This window comes from Microtus ochrogaster, chromosome 18 (assembly GCF_000317375.1).
Source record: "Microtus ochrogaster isolate Prairie Vole_2 chromosome 18, MicOch1.0, whole genome shotgun sequence".
NCBI classification, from domain to species: Eukaryota; Metazoa; Chordata; class Mammalia; order Rodentia; family Cricetidae; genus Microtus; species Microtus ochrogaster.
This window is the reverse complement of record NC_022020.1, coordinates 5934196-5948561: the sequence shown is the minus strand read 5'-3', so window position 1 is coordinate 5948561 and position 14366 is coordinate 5934196. Positions and strand designations below refer to the sequence as shown.

Sequence of the window (14366 nt, the reverse complement as noted above, 5' to 3'; positions counted from 1 at the left end):
CCAAGCTCTCCCCATCCTCCCCTTCTCACTTCTCTCTCCCCATCTCCCCTTACCCCTATTCCACCCCCACCCCAAGCTCCCAATTTTCATTAGGTTCTTTAATTGCTCTGAGAAGGAGTTTCCTCCCTAATGACAAGAAGCAACTGAACCGGATTTAGCATAGGGGCCTGCAAAAGGCCCGTTAAGGAGTTTTCCAACAGCAATGGGTTACCTTGAATGCCTTTTGTGATATACATTCATTAATACAATATCTGCCTTTGCCACACCTTCTGCATAATTTAGAAAGGAGGGGTGTTCTGTTTGGATTATGCTTAATAAAAACATTTTTTTCTAGGAACATTCTGTTTACAGTCCCTTTTAAGGTGACCTTGTTTGCCACAATGGAAACACTTGACATTTTGATTTTTCCTCAAACTTCTGAAAATCACCTCTCCTATCTAAACATGATCATTGTCATTAGATTCAAATGATCCATTTCCTGCAGGGGCACTGATCTTGCCTTTAAAGGCCTAATTATCCTTTTGCATTGAGAATTAGAATTTTCAAAAGCCAGAGATTCAATTATTATTTGTCTAGCTTCTGAATTTGTTATTATTCTATTATACTACTGATGTCAGTCTTTGTAAGAAATCAGCGAATGTTTCTTTTGGGTCCTGTGTGACCTTGGTAATCCACTCAATCTTCTTTCCTACTTCTTCAATTCTGTCCCCAGCATTCCAAGCTGCTGCACAGCATAAAGCCAGGATGTGGATGTGGACATCATATAGGGATTGCTTTTCTTTAGCATAATCTCCTCCAAGAAGTTGATCTTGGGGGATTTCCATACTTCTAGCTCTACTCTGTTCTTCAATGGTCTTAGCCTCATCTTTGAACCAGGTCTTCCATTGTAATTGTGGACCAGGCTTCAAGACTGCTATAGCCAAATCTCTCTAGTCTTTAGGGTTAATTCTATTACAGGTTGATCATGAGTTTAACATTTGCTTCTTCACAAATGGTAAATGCATGCTATATGAGATTATCACATTCTTGAATCTCCTTAAATCTGGCATTGCCACAGGAGTCCAATCAGCTCTTATAGAGCCTCTATCATTTGGCAATTCCTATAAAGTTCTGGATATAATGAGTTTGGTTGTTTGAAAACCTTAGGCTGGTCTTCTCTAATCTTATGATGCAATGCTGAAATTGGTTCTCTATTAAATTTCTCTGTCTTTGTTTGAATGTCTTTGTGATCTGTTATATTAAGTTTTTTTAAGGCTCTTATCTTGGCACTCATACCAAACAATGTTATAAGAGATAAACCAAGAATTATCAAAACGACAACGAGGATTATCAAACTGATAATTAACAGTATGTCAATCCCAGTTAAGTTGATTATACCTTCATTTAATTGTTCTATTTTTAAATCATGCAATGCATAATTATACATACACATAACTTTCTTTAACGTAATTGTCTTTTCCATTTTTAAATATGGGAAACTCTTTTAACTAATTCCTCCCTTTAAGAATTCTAAATTTTCTCCAAATATTCCAATGATGTTGATGGACATGTGACTGAGTGCTGCTGCTGCTGCTGCTGCATAGAACAGTGAAAGCTTGACTGGATTTCATGGCAGCTACGTAGTTTGGCAGCCAAGAAAAGGGTCCAGGGAAAGTCCACCAGGAGAGAGGAAATGAAAACCTAAGTAGCAGGGTGATGACTCTGGCCATGTAGAGCTCTGGCCTATGCTGGTGACTGCAAGGCCACAGGCAAGTGGCTTTTTTTCATGAATTTGTGCCCCCAAAGTTGTATGTCAGATGTAGCCCAAATTCTAATTGATATTAATAATGAAAACTCAGAGCCACATATAGGGGTTAATGCTGAAGATAGAGAAGCAGAGCAGCCAGACACTAGAGAATTCTTTTACCTCCACCAATGCTTGGACCAAACTGGTGATCCTGTCCTCAGACTGCATCTCCAGACTCCATCGTTCGCCGCCAAACCTCACACTGCACTGAGCTCCTGTCTCCTCCTGCCTTATAGTGCTCTCTCTGCCCAGCCATATCACATTGGTTTCCACCTCCCTAATGCTGGGATTAAAGGTGTGGGATCCCAAGTGCTGGGATCACCTTTGTGTGAGCTCTGTTTCTCTTTTTGACAGATTCAATCTTGTGTGGTCCAGGCTAGCCTAAAACTAACAGGGATCCCTCTGCCTCTGTTTCCTGAGTCCTGGGATTAAAGGTGTGTGCCACCACTCCCTGGCCTCTAGTGGCTTAGCTCTGCACTCTGATCTTCAGGCAAACTTTATTTGTTAAAACATAAACAAAATATCACTATACAGAATCCTTATAGCTTCTAGGGTCTCAAACTAGATAAGAGCCAAACAAGCTCCCTATGTGTTGTGTTAGGAGCGGCGGGGCTGTGTCCTCAGCACCCCAGCCGCACCCCGGCCGCCTGGCTAGCTTATGCCCCGAAATAATTACACGGACACTGTATTCTTTTAATCACTGCTTGGCCCATTTCTATGTAGCCTCTTCTAGGCTAACTCTTGCACCTGGACTAGCCCATTTCTAATAATCTGCTGTGGCCCACAAGGTGGCTTACCAGGGAGATTCTAGCCTACGTCCATCCTGGGTCGGAGCTTCATCGCGTGTGCCTCAGAGAGCAGAGCTCTCGCCTCTGCCCGCAAGAGTGGAGCATCGTGTCTCTCTGAGGCATCTGCCCCCGAGAGGAGAGCTGTTGAGTCTGACCTCACTTCCTCTTCCTCCCAGAATTCTGTTCTGTTTACTCCTCCCACCTATGTTTTAACCTATCAGGGCAAGCAGCTTCTTTATTTAATTAACCAATGACCTTCCTCCATCACCTATGTTCACAAATAGGTATTTCTAGGTATGGTCTTTTGAAAGTTAGACCATTTCTGGGTTACTAAAGCAGTCCTATAGTGGTGATTATGAAAGTCTTCATAGGTGTACACGGTTACTAAGACACCAGTTCCAGCTCTATTTCTGTGAGGTAAATAAAGTGTTTGAGTTTTTCTCACTATTTCTGATGGTGTCTGCAGGAAAGAGGGACATAATATTCCGGCTTGGAACATCTTCCTCTCCTGCTCCATCTCTACCATTTGTCTCATAGAGGGATGTGACTGGCTCCTGGGCCAGTACTCCTGTGTGCTAACCCAGAGCGAGAGGAATTTTCCTAGTCTCTAATGTGGTAAAAGAGTAGAGTTGTCTTTTTTTCTCTTGCCTTGCAGAGCAGACTCATTGTGAGGTACAACAATGTGAGAAGTTGTTATGTCTTAGTCCTTAGAGCTGACCCAGTGTCTCCCCTAGGAAAGAGGTCCATAGAGGTTGAGTTCAGTGATGTATCCATGGCCACTCACTTGTGCAACATGCATGTCCCTCTTTAGATATTTCCAGCAGAGATTGGGTAGCATACTGTCACCAAGGCAAGGATTACTGCTCCAGGAGAAGCCATGTGTTATTGGTAGTCTATTATAGACCAAGCACAGGGATATATAGCTTCAGATGTTATCTTCAAGTCTTTACACACTGTTATCTGTGGTCTGCTCCCATAGACCAGGTAGGGAAATGAAGGCTTAAATAAATCTGAACTCATGTCTGTGTGATTATAAGTTTATTGCTTCTACATTCTCTTACATAGTTCATTCTTGTTCTAAAAGTGCAAAGTGGTACAGATTCCCTGCGTGTCAGCATCACCATATAGGTTTTTACCGTGATGGTAATGTGTTTCATGTACTCAGCACCCCAGACACGTTAGAAATATAAAGGTACCATGATGAGTGTGTGTGTGCTGAATTTGTATAAGATAGCTGGGATATCGGCTGAGAAGATAGAAAGGAAGGACAGAAAAAATGGTGTAACTGAAGGTTGGTAAGCACCTCTGAAAAGCCTTTCTCTGCCAGGACCCGCCATTGTAATCCCTTGGCAGTGCCCCAGCTTGGTCCCCAGAAGAGCAACAGATACCAGATTGTCTACCAACAAGTTTAAAATAGAAAATGGAGAGATCTTTGGCTGTATTAAATTTTAGGCATGTTAAATATTCACTCTTCTTCTGGCTGAGGTGCTCGTGTGTCTTGGCTTTCATTGCTGACTACATACATCTCTTTCTGTGCTGGTGGGAAGGTCATGATTCCCATGTATGTGCTCATCTGTAACTGTTGTTAGCCTAAGTTCAGAAGCCACGCCCTTCGTAGTGTAATAATTTCACATTCTACCCGTCCCCTTTAGCTTCTAGCATCCAAGGAGTCATGAGAAGTCCTTCTTATGGTTTTCCTTCAGAGTGTTGACTGGTCAGGATATGTGGGTACCCTCCCTTCCCTGAGGAGGCCTACCAGACCTCTTACCTCTCACCATGTAACTGATGTTTTCCCCTTATGTGGTATGATGGTTCCTGGGCTGTGCCTGGAGCCAGGATTGCCTGGGCTGGTAGTCGTGGGGCACATCACTTTTCCTTGCTGTTTATTGGTGCCAGGCAGTTTTAGTAGGCCACAGGGTGAGGAAACTGACCGTATGCTACTGTTTGCAGCTTCCTGCTTGGTGGACTTGGCGAGGCCCTGCTGGTTTTCTCAGAGCGGAGAAGTTCCTGATGCAGATGGTCAAGGAAAGGAAACACTCATCTACTGCAGAAGAACACAGCACTCGGGCCTCCCTCTTAAGGAACATAGAAAGAACTCAGAGAGTGCAACCAGGCTGAACTCGGTGTTTGCTGATGACTCAAACACCCCACTTTCTCATTACTGAAGGGAGGATTTCACAGGGGACTCTGCACCGCTGCAGAGAAAGGACCCATCTTACATCTTCTCATGCAGGACCCAGTTCTGCAGAATCAGGAGGCAGGGGATCTTAATGGGATGGCCGTGTCGTCTGGATGGACCACAGCCTCTGGACATCAGGACTTCCACCAAACTCTGTCCTGTATTTGAGGTTACAGTCCCATGGAGTCTTATTGCATTTTCTTTGTGGTGTTTTGTGTCTTTCCATTTTGGAGTCTCTTTCCCCCTTGATTTTTTTCTGGTTTACCTGGAGCCCATGCCCACCCACAGAAAACAAGGCATGAATGCTCCTGAGAGTCATGTAGAGCAGGGCTGGGGGCTGAGCAGCGCTCTGGACCAAGTAAGATACCAAGAAAGATCTTTAGACGGTGTTGTGAGTGGAGGGCTTTTGTGGTTGATGCAGATTTACTTCTGGTTTCTAAATTTCTTTTGGTTCTTGTGAATTTGTCAGAATGTGGTGAGTTCTGTAGAATCTGTTAGGTTAGGCTGGTGATTAAATCAATTATCTGAAGCCTTCTGAGTCCTGGGTGGCCCAGGTGGGTCTCCAATGTCTTACCTGCTCTGTCTTCTGAGGGCTGAGACTATTAAGCATGCATTCCTATGCCTAGGTTTTGTTCCTTCGTATCACAGATGAGCTCTCAAGGCATCGACCACTGGATTTTATCTCTCACACCAGATTAATGATTGGGGTCAAGTCCCGCACCTTACTGCTGAGGAGAAGCTGTTTTACACAAAGTAGTCACTTGACTCTGAATCCACTAAGGCTTAAGAAAATAATGCTTCAATCTAGATATTTCTTCTCACTGATTTTAGAAATACTTTTTTAGAGGATCAATAAAATTGTCATTTATTAGTTTTTTACAGTGTTCTCAAACTTTAGTGTACAACAGAATCATCCAGAAGATTTATTAAAACTTACATTGCTGACATTGATTCCAAGTTTTGGTTCTGACCAGGTTTGGTGGCACACACACCTTTAGTACCAGCTGTTGAGAAGCAGAGGCAGGAGGATTTCTGTGAATTTGCGGTCAGTCTTGTCTACACAGAAAATTCCAGGCTGGGCAAGGCTATAAAATGAGACCTTGTTTAAAATGAAACAAAACCAGGTTTCTGATTCTGATCCTGATTTTTTTTTAAAAAAAATTTATTGTTTTTATTGAGCTATATGTTTTTCTCTACTCCCTTCTTTTCTTCCCCATCTCCTTCTGCCCTCTCCTCTTATCCCCATGCTCCCAGTTTTCTCAGGAGATCTTGTTATTTTCTACTTCCCATGTAGATCAGATGATTTTTTACAGATACTTGATTATGGCAAGTGTCAGAGAGTTTGGGTCATACTGAAGTCACTTCGCCAGCCCTGGAGTGTAGGAGACCCCACCCCCTGGGTCTCTGAAAACTCCTTGTCCCAGGAAGAGTGAAGCCAACTCCGTTATCACTGAATGCTTTTTCCAGTTTGTTGGAAAACAAGAAAATGAAACAATAGGATGGATTTATGTATTCAGGATGTGAGGATCTTTAGTTCATCTTGTTCTGGTCTTAGCTTATCACTTAAGGTGAAAATGTTCCAAGACTTGATGCTTATGTGGTTTGCAATTCACTTTCCTAGAGTATTTTTTAGATTTATTTATTCTGTTGTTGTATGTGTGCTGTGTACCATGTGTATGTCTAAAGTAGTGTCACACACAGTAGTGAGCTGCCATGTGTGTGCTGGGAGCACAACAAATGCCCTTAACTGCTGAGCCAACACTCAAGGCCTACAACCTGCTTTTAAAATACAATTTTATTTTAAATTATGTATGTAATGGGTTAAGTAAAAATGCTACAGGTTACTTAGTAACTGCAGCAGGCAGCAGGTCCTGAGAACAGCCAGTCCCAGGCAGGACAGTGCAGTTCTCCAAGCAGGCCTCTGAAGGTGCTGGTCCCTGGCAGGAAGCCATGCGGCAAGGCAAGACACAGACACATGGATAGGCATGCCATGCAGAGCGAGGTTGGATATTTATTTAGTGGGTTATGGAGGGGAAAAGGGAGAGGGGGAAGAGCAGAGAGGGAGAGAGGGAAACAGAGGGGGAGGGGAGAAATGGGGAGAGACAGAAGGGAGAGGGAAATGGAAGAGACTCAGGCTGCAAGCAGGAAGGAAGATCTGCCTGCCTCAGTGGACAGGGGAGGAAGTGGGCATGGCTTGTCTCTTAAAGGGACAGGACAGATCATTACAATAAGTGTGTGCACAGTGAGTGCAGGTGCCCCAAAGAGGCTGGAAGAGAATATCCATCCAAGGCAGATGGAATTACAGGAAGGTGTGAGCTACTTGACGTGGGTGCTAGGAGACAGACTTTTGCCCTCTGCATGAGTGTCACGTGCTCTTACCTGCCGAGCATGTTTCCAGTATAGAACTCATTTCTGCTCTTCATCTAGTGTAGCAACTAGTAAGTATGTAGTAATATCATGTACATCAAATGGAGAATCTGGGCTTAGAATTTTCCTCATTTTAATTCCCCTAAAATTTTCTGCCTGCCACCTCTACCCCCAGTTTGCAAACGGTGGCTGTCCAAACGTCATCCTATGCCTGTCCTTCTAAATGTCAGCTAAGCTGTTGGAGAGTCCTCAGCTCCAACCATAAAGCACTCAGCCTCAGCCCCATCTCTAGTTGGGTGTATTAAAACCCTCACTGAAACCACATTCCGGAGTCCCATTGTGTCTTCTTCCTTGAGTATGTTTGTACTGTGATGACAGAAAGAGACAGAGGACCAGTTGCTCCTTCAGCACACCGACCCCCAGCTTCCATCTGTGTAACCCCATTCTCATGCTCAGTGACCCAGGTGGGGCTCCCCTACACTGCATTACCCCTAGAGCTCTACTGCGGCTGTCTGGCCCAGGGCTCCGCGGTATCCACAGTCCTTATGTCACCATGCCTATTTAGTTCTTAATCCTTACCAGCTTTATTTGTTTGTTTGTTTGTTTGTTTATTGAGGCAGGGTCTCTGCTATGTAGCCATGGTTGTCCTGCTGGAGGTACAGGCCAGGCTAGCCTTGAACTAAGCTTCTGCCTCCCCAGTACTGGAAATAAAGGGCACACTATCATCCCTGACTCCAGCTCCATTGAAAAGCCAGTGTGGATTTTATTTGAATTGCACCAATAAAGAATATGCTTTCTTTTGAGAAAGGCAAGATTCTGTGTGGTTGTGTATTAAACTGCACTAATATGGCTATAAAGAAAAATAAACCACTTATTTTCTTGATAATTTGCCTATTTTTCCTTTTTTTAAAAAAAAATCAACAGGGGACAACTGTAGAAATGATTGATGGCATCCCTGGGAGCTGAGTTCTTAGGGTTGTTGCTGCTGCACCTTGTTTTTAAACGGGTCTCCTACTGTAGCTCAGATTGGCCTTGAAGTCAAGCCGGTCTTCTTGTCTCAGACTGCTGGATGCAAATGACTTGAGCTCCAGCTTAGGCCCTTCCACCACTTTCAGGGCCTCGTGGCTGACTAACTCCAGTAAAGGGATACAATGGACAACTTACTTGGTTCAGGTCCCTCAAGGGTTCAAAAACTCCCCAACCATCTTTGACGAAGGGAATACTGGAGGACACACTCACAGTCACTCTCCTGCAGTAGGTGGATGACCTCCTGACAGCAGCGGACACTGAAGAAGACTGCAAGGTAAACACCTGTTATTTACTTACTGCCTTGGGAACTCTGGGGTACTGGGCATCAGCTAAAAAGGTCCAAATCTGTCAAACTGAAGTGACTTATCTGGAGTGTATACACAAGGGAGGGCAGTGTTGGCTGCTGTGATCTGAGTATAGGCATGGGGAAATGATAATCGTGTGTGTGTGTGTGTGTGTGTGTGTGTGTGTGCGTACGTGTGTATGTGTGTGTGTGTGTCTGTCTGTCTATCTGTCTGTCTGTCTCTCTATCAGGCTTCAGGGCAAACATGTGTTATGTGTCTGCTGTTCCCAACACTGACAAGACTTCTTGTCCCAGCCTGAACAGGAAATCTCCACAAGGTCAGCTGCTACTGTAGCGTGAATTCTCTACTAATGCTCAGACCAAAGGGGCGATCCTGACCTCAGACTGCTGCCTCACTCAGACCACACAGCTCCTGTCTCCTCCCACCTTATATTCCTCTCTCTGCTCAGCCATATTACTCTTCCCTAGTGCTGGCATTAAAGGGATGGGATCCCAAGTGCTGGGATCACCTTTGTGTGAGCTCTGTTTCTCTTTTTGACAGATTCAATCTTGTGTGGTCCAGTGTAGCCTAAAACTAACAGAGATCCCTCTGCCTCTGTTTCCTGAGTCCTGGGATTGAAGGTGTGCACCATCACTCCCTGGCCTCTAGTGGCTTAACTTTGTACTCTGATATTCAGGCAAGCTTTATTTTGTTAAAACACAAAATATCACATTTTCCTTTTTTGTCTAAAATTAAAAGAGAGGCTATAACTATTATAAGAAAAACTATATACAATAAACATAATAATTATATACAATAAATACATAAACAATGTCTAGTTCATTTGCATTTGATAAATTCAGAGAAAGTGTTCCATTATCTGTCCTATGTTGGTGAGTCCAAAGTCTCATACCTAATTCACTTTCTATTCTAACTTGCATTATCACCTCAAAATTATCTTTTTATGTCTCTCAACCTTATATACTTTACATTTCTTTAATAAATTTCTTTTCTGAGTCTGGTAAACAAGGAAAACTATAACTATCTAGTCTTCAACTCCATGAGAGACCCAAAAAGGAAATAGTATTAACTGAATAAGCAGAAAGTATAAACAAGTAACTTCTAAAAAAAATGTGAGAAATGACAGAAACAGCTTATTGCCTGGACAGTCATTCCATTGCAATGTTGGGGCATCCATCTTCAGACTACAGGACTAGGATATTCGACAGAGTTTTTCATGAAGTAGGATCTCTGAAAGACTGTAATATCTTATCTTGGCAAGGTTTGGTAGCCACTGCTTGTGCCCTGCTTGCCCCAATTAGAACAGCATAATGTCAAAGCAATGACATTTTCTTGCCCAGTGGCATACTTTTGCCACAAAGAAAATAAATTCATGTGGAATTTCTTTAATGCTCATCATTGTCTTTGTAGTAGATTGGTACTATCAGGAGCAGAAATGTCTCATTGTCATAAACAATTATGTTATTAAAACATCTTAAATGCCGTATTCTGTAGATCTCTTAAGTTTTTGAAGATGATCTGTCTATTTAATATATTTCTCTGTTTGACCTTGAAAGCAAACCCAATGTGACTACAAGTTTGATTATAATAGGTGACTAATTACTAGCCTGCATTTCATTATCATCCTAAACAGTTGATAATAATAACTTTCAAGAACTAGACATTTGCATTACATTGTTAGTTGAGCTGTATAGGTATAATACCTTGAGCAAGAATAGAAATGTATGTACAATATGTTTTAACAAAATTAACCTCAAATTTGTATCATATGCAAAATTTATTTACAGAATACAAAATACAATGTAAAATATTTAAAACTAGTAGTTGCTTTTTTAAAAATAGATTCAATAATCTACCTTTTTATCTTATCATATCTATATCCTCCCTTTTTTCTTTTCAGAGTCGATTCAATAATCTAACCTTTTATCCTATCATATCTGTATCCCCTTTTTTCCTTTTCAAAATAAGAACCCTGAATCTAATCTCCCTTGTTTAGCTTTTTCCCTGATCATTACCAATAGCAACTTGTAACTAATCCCCTTAAATAATGAAAAATATCCATTACCCAATGAAAGACCAAAAACTATCCATCCTGCCCTTTGGGAATGTGGGTGTTATATTCTTAATTTACTTCCTGCTGTCTGGGGGTGATGACATCTTCTTAATTTTACTTCCTACTGTCCGGAGGTGATGGCATATTTAGAGAATCTTGAAAAAAAATTGAGTTAATTATCAAGTCCTGGAAGAAGCAGCTATATCATTTGTTGTCCAGTCTCTGGGTAATAGGAAAGTTTAGAACTTGTCTCAAGTCCTGGCTAGAGTAGTTTGTGAGACTGTATTATCTCAGCTAGTCACCTCAAAATTGTTCTGAGCAGTTTATAGTCCAAAGATGTTCTTTAGGTGGTGTTTTTCAGTGTGGTCGTGTTATCATAGTTTTGGAGGAATTGTTGTTGTGGGGCCCCATTCTCCTTTTGGAGATGTCAAAGGTCACTGTTAGGCATGGTCATAGTTCACTGCAGAAAACTGATAGAGACTCAACCTGAAATCATGTGCAGGAAGATAGCCTTTTTATAGAAATAGTTAGTACTCTATATGACCATTAATATCATGACAAAAAGATTTAAAATATATATGTATATAAATGTTATAAATTTTGAGATAATACTTATACTTTAAGAAAAGCTGTTAAAGAGTCAAAATGAAACCAAAAGGATTATGAGATTAGTGGCAATAATAGTCCCTTAATTTTGGTTTTTCTTCTGTTTCATATCAGGTAGTTCTGATATGAGATAGATTTTGGATCTTACTTTAACAAGCACACTTGGGTTTAGAGAAGGAGAGAGCCACACTCCAACTCTAAATCCAGCTTTAATGTTTAATTGGACTAGGACTACATAAAGATCATTTGCTTTTTGTGTCTATAGAGAATAGCAGACACAAACATTTGGAAAGATTTATGTAGTTTTATCCTGTTGAAAATGTGATATACTAACAGGACATTTTACTCTTTTTCATTGGACATTTTTTTCTGGATGATTTGTCCCTTTTCTTCAGATGTCTTTAAAGTATATCTGATTTAATTCCTTAGTTTTTCTTATTATCCAATGTCTCTCGGCACCTGTTGTTCCTTTCTCATTAGTATTTAGAAAATTCACAGTTAATAAAGCATTATACAATATATTTCTGGGGATCTTTATTACTCCTTTATGTTTATTTAGCATATCCTATAGAGTTTGATTTGATCTTTCTGTAATTGCCTGCCCTGTAGGATTGTGTGGTATACCTGTAATATGCTTTATATTATAATAAGCAAAAACCTGTTTCATTTTCTTAGTGACAAATGCTGGAACACTGTCTGTCTTTGTTTGTACAAGTATATATAAGATGTCCATAACTTCTAGAAAATATGTGATTACCAAATCAGCTTTTTCCTAGCTCAAAGCAGTTGCCCATTGGAAACCTGAATAGGTATCAATGGTGTTATGTACATATTTTAATTTATCAAATTCTACAAAATGGAACACATCCATCTGCCAGATTTCATTTCTTTGAGTACCCTTTGGTTACTTCCTGCAGCTAGTGTTGTTTGGTTGTGTAAGGAAGAAGTAGAACATTTCCTTATAATTTCCTTGGCTTGTTGCCACATTATAAAACGTCTTTTAAAACCTTTGTTGTTGATATGTGTTTTTATGTTTTTAATGGCAGGTAGTCCCCCATGTTGGAGTCACCCCGAGGCCAGCAAGTTTTGGTATGACTATCATTGCATCCAATCTGAGTTCTTTGAAGAAGAAAGAAGAGAGGTAGAAGAATATCCAGGTTTCCATGTTTTCTTAAGCTAGCGGGAATTTTAAAATTGAAATGACCCTTGGTTGGTGGAGAAGCTCTTATTCTGGTGACCATACTTGTGTTCAGTTGTACAGTTTACAGAAAGTTGGGTGCTAGGTCTCATTAAGAAGCCAGGAGAAACCTTCTAGGCATGAAGTTTTCACCAGGGGTGCTGGCTGTCTCTCTATATAGGAGTTAAGATCCCTAAACCTTGATAAACCTTCATACCCCCTCAAAACAAAGAGAACAACCTTTGGAAAGCTGAGTACAAATAAACCTACATCTGAAAGAAAAGTCTTTATATTTTGTAAAAGAACTAGTGGACATGGATCCTGGAATAGTCAACTGCTGTAGGAATTCCTACAGCCTTTAAGTTACCCGCCCTCTTGGGCATGGCCTCTTATACTATATATGCCTATGTAAAGCATGTGTTTGCCCTCTCTTTGGCAGTGTGATTCAGTTCTTGTTCCCCGTTCATGCACAGAACTGTAATCTGTGAGTCTACCCCTAAATAAATAACCCTTTATTATACTCAATTCTGAGCTAGTGTGGGATTTCTTTTTAGTGTCCTTCTTCAGTCAACTTGGTATATTTTCTAGAAAAATCAAAGATTCAAGACTACTTAATGATAAAGTGTTCATTCAACAATGTATTTGATGGCACTATGCGTTTCTTACAGAAAATGGGAATGTATGTAGTATATTCATGAAGTCTCAACAAGCCCCATCATCTAAAGATCTTCTGGAGATCTTTGCCTTTCTTTATGGCTTCCTGTGCCTATTAGTTTTCTATTACAAAATTTGAAAAAGAGGTTCCAAGAATTTTTAAAAACCTTGGGCATCCCTTTGCACTGTCTAAGAGTTCCAAGTATACAGTGGGAGCCCCTCATACCTGGCCTCAAATTGTGGCAGCCTTGGTGTGGCTAGTAGACTGTATCAAGATTTATTGTGCCATGAATGGAAGCTCACCTTTATTTGATGATGGGCAGCCTTGGGGAGAAGAAGCTAAAGATGGAATTATACATAATTAAACATAGTTTTGTTTATTTATCTATTTATTTTTTAATTTATTTATTTATTAAGGATTTCTGCCTCCTCCCCGCCACCGCCTCCCATTTCCCTCCCCCTCCCCCGATTAAGTCCCCCTCCCTCATCAGCTCAAAGAGCAATCAGGGTTCCCTGACCTGTGGGAAGTCCAAGGACCGCCCACCTCCATCCAGGTTTAGTAAGGTGGGCATCCAAACTGCCTAGGCTCCCCCAAAGCCAGTACATGCAGTCGGATCAAAAACCCATTGCCATTGTTCTTGAGTTCTCAGTAGTCCTCATTGTCCGCTATGTTCAGCGAGTCCGGTTTTATCCCAGGCTTTTTCAGACCCAGGCCAGAAGGCCATGGTGAGTTCCCAGTAGAACATCCCCATTGTCTCAGTATGTGGGTGCACCCCTCATGGTCCTGAGTTCCTTGCTCGTGCTCTCTCTTCTTCTGCTCCTGATTTGGACCTTGAGATTTCAATTGGAATTCATGTTATATACTAGTAGGCTGAGATTACAGAGTCACACATGAAAGCAGTCAGCCAAAGGAACTTCCATGCTTCAGGTTGTTTCTGAGCCCCTGTATGGCTGCATCCTGAACAAACCAGGGAAGCATAGAGTCGACCTTGGATTCCAGCAACCTGTGGGGCATCTGCAGGCCTCTGACCTGGATAGCACACCAGGGGCAGGTCCTGGTAGAGACATCCCTCATCCCCAGTGATCTGGGGATTCTGTGCTTTTGCTAGGAGTTGGCTTCTTCCTTCTGTCAGTCTGACTGGCAGTGGGCGACTGTGGATGAAGCAGATTGGTTCACCTCTTCCTCTATTCACTATGTGTTCAGCCAGGACGGGTCTGAGGGACACCCTCCTCTCAGCCAGGACAGGCCTAAGGGTCACCCCTCCCCTCAGCCAGAACAGGCCTGATGGACACCCCTCCCCTCAGCCAGGACAGGTCTGACGGACACCCCTCCCCTCAGCCAGGACAGGCCTGAGGGACACCCTCCCCTCAGCCAGGACAGGCCTGAGGGATACCCTCTCCTCAACCAGGACAGGTCTGAGG

At 41.9% G+C, this 14366-nt stretch overlaps 1 protein-coding gene across 1 annotated transcript in view; it reads left to right on the top strand.

Annotated features, from left to right (window-relative positions):
- The window catches only part of Tmem241 (transmembrane protein 241), a 133996-nt gene extending 128106 nt beyond the window's left edge, over positions 1 to 5890 (top strand). The window contains exon 15 of the mRNA XM_013349364.2: positions 4525 to 5890. Within this exon, the coding sequence (XP_013204818.1) occupies positions 4525 to 4585 (61 nt within the window). The 3' untranslated portion in view covers positions 4586 to 5890. The remainder of the gene's footprint in view (positions 1 to 4524) is intronic.
- The last annotated feature ends 8476 nt before the right edge of the window (positions 5891 to 14366 follow it).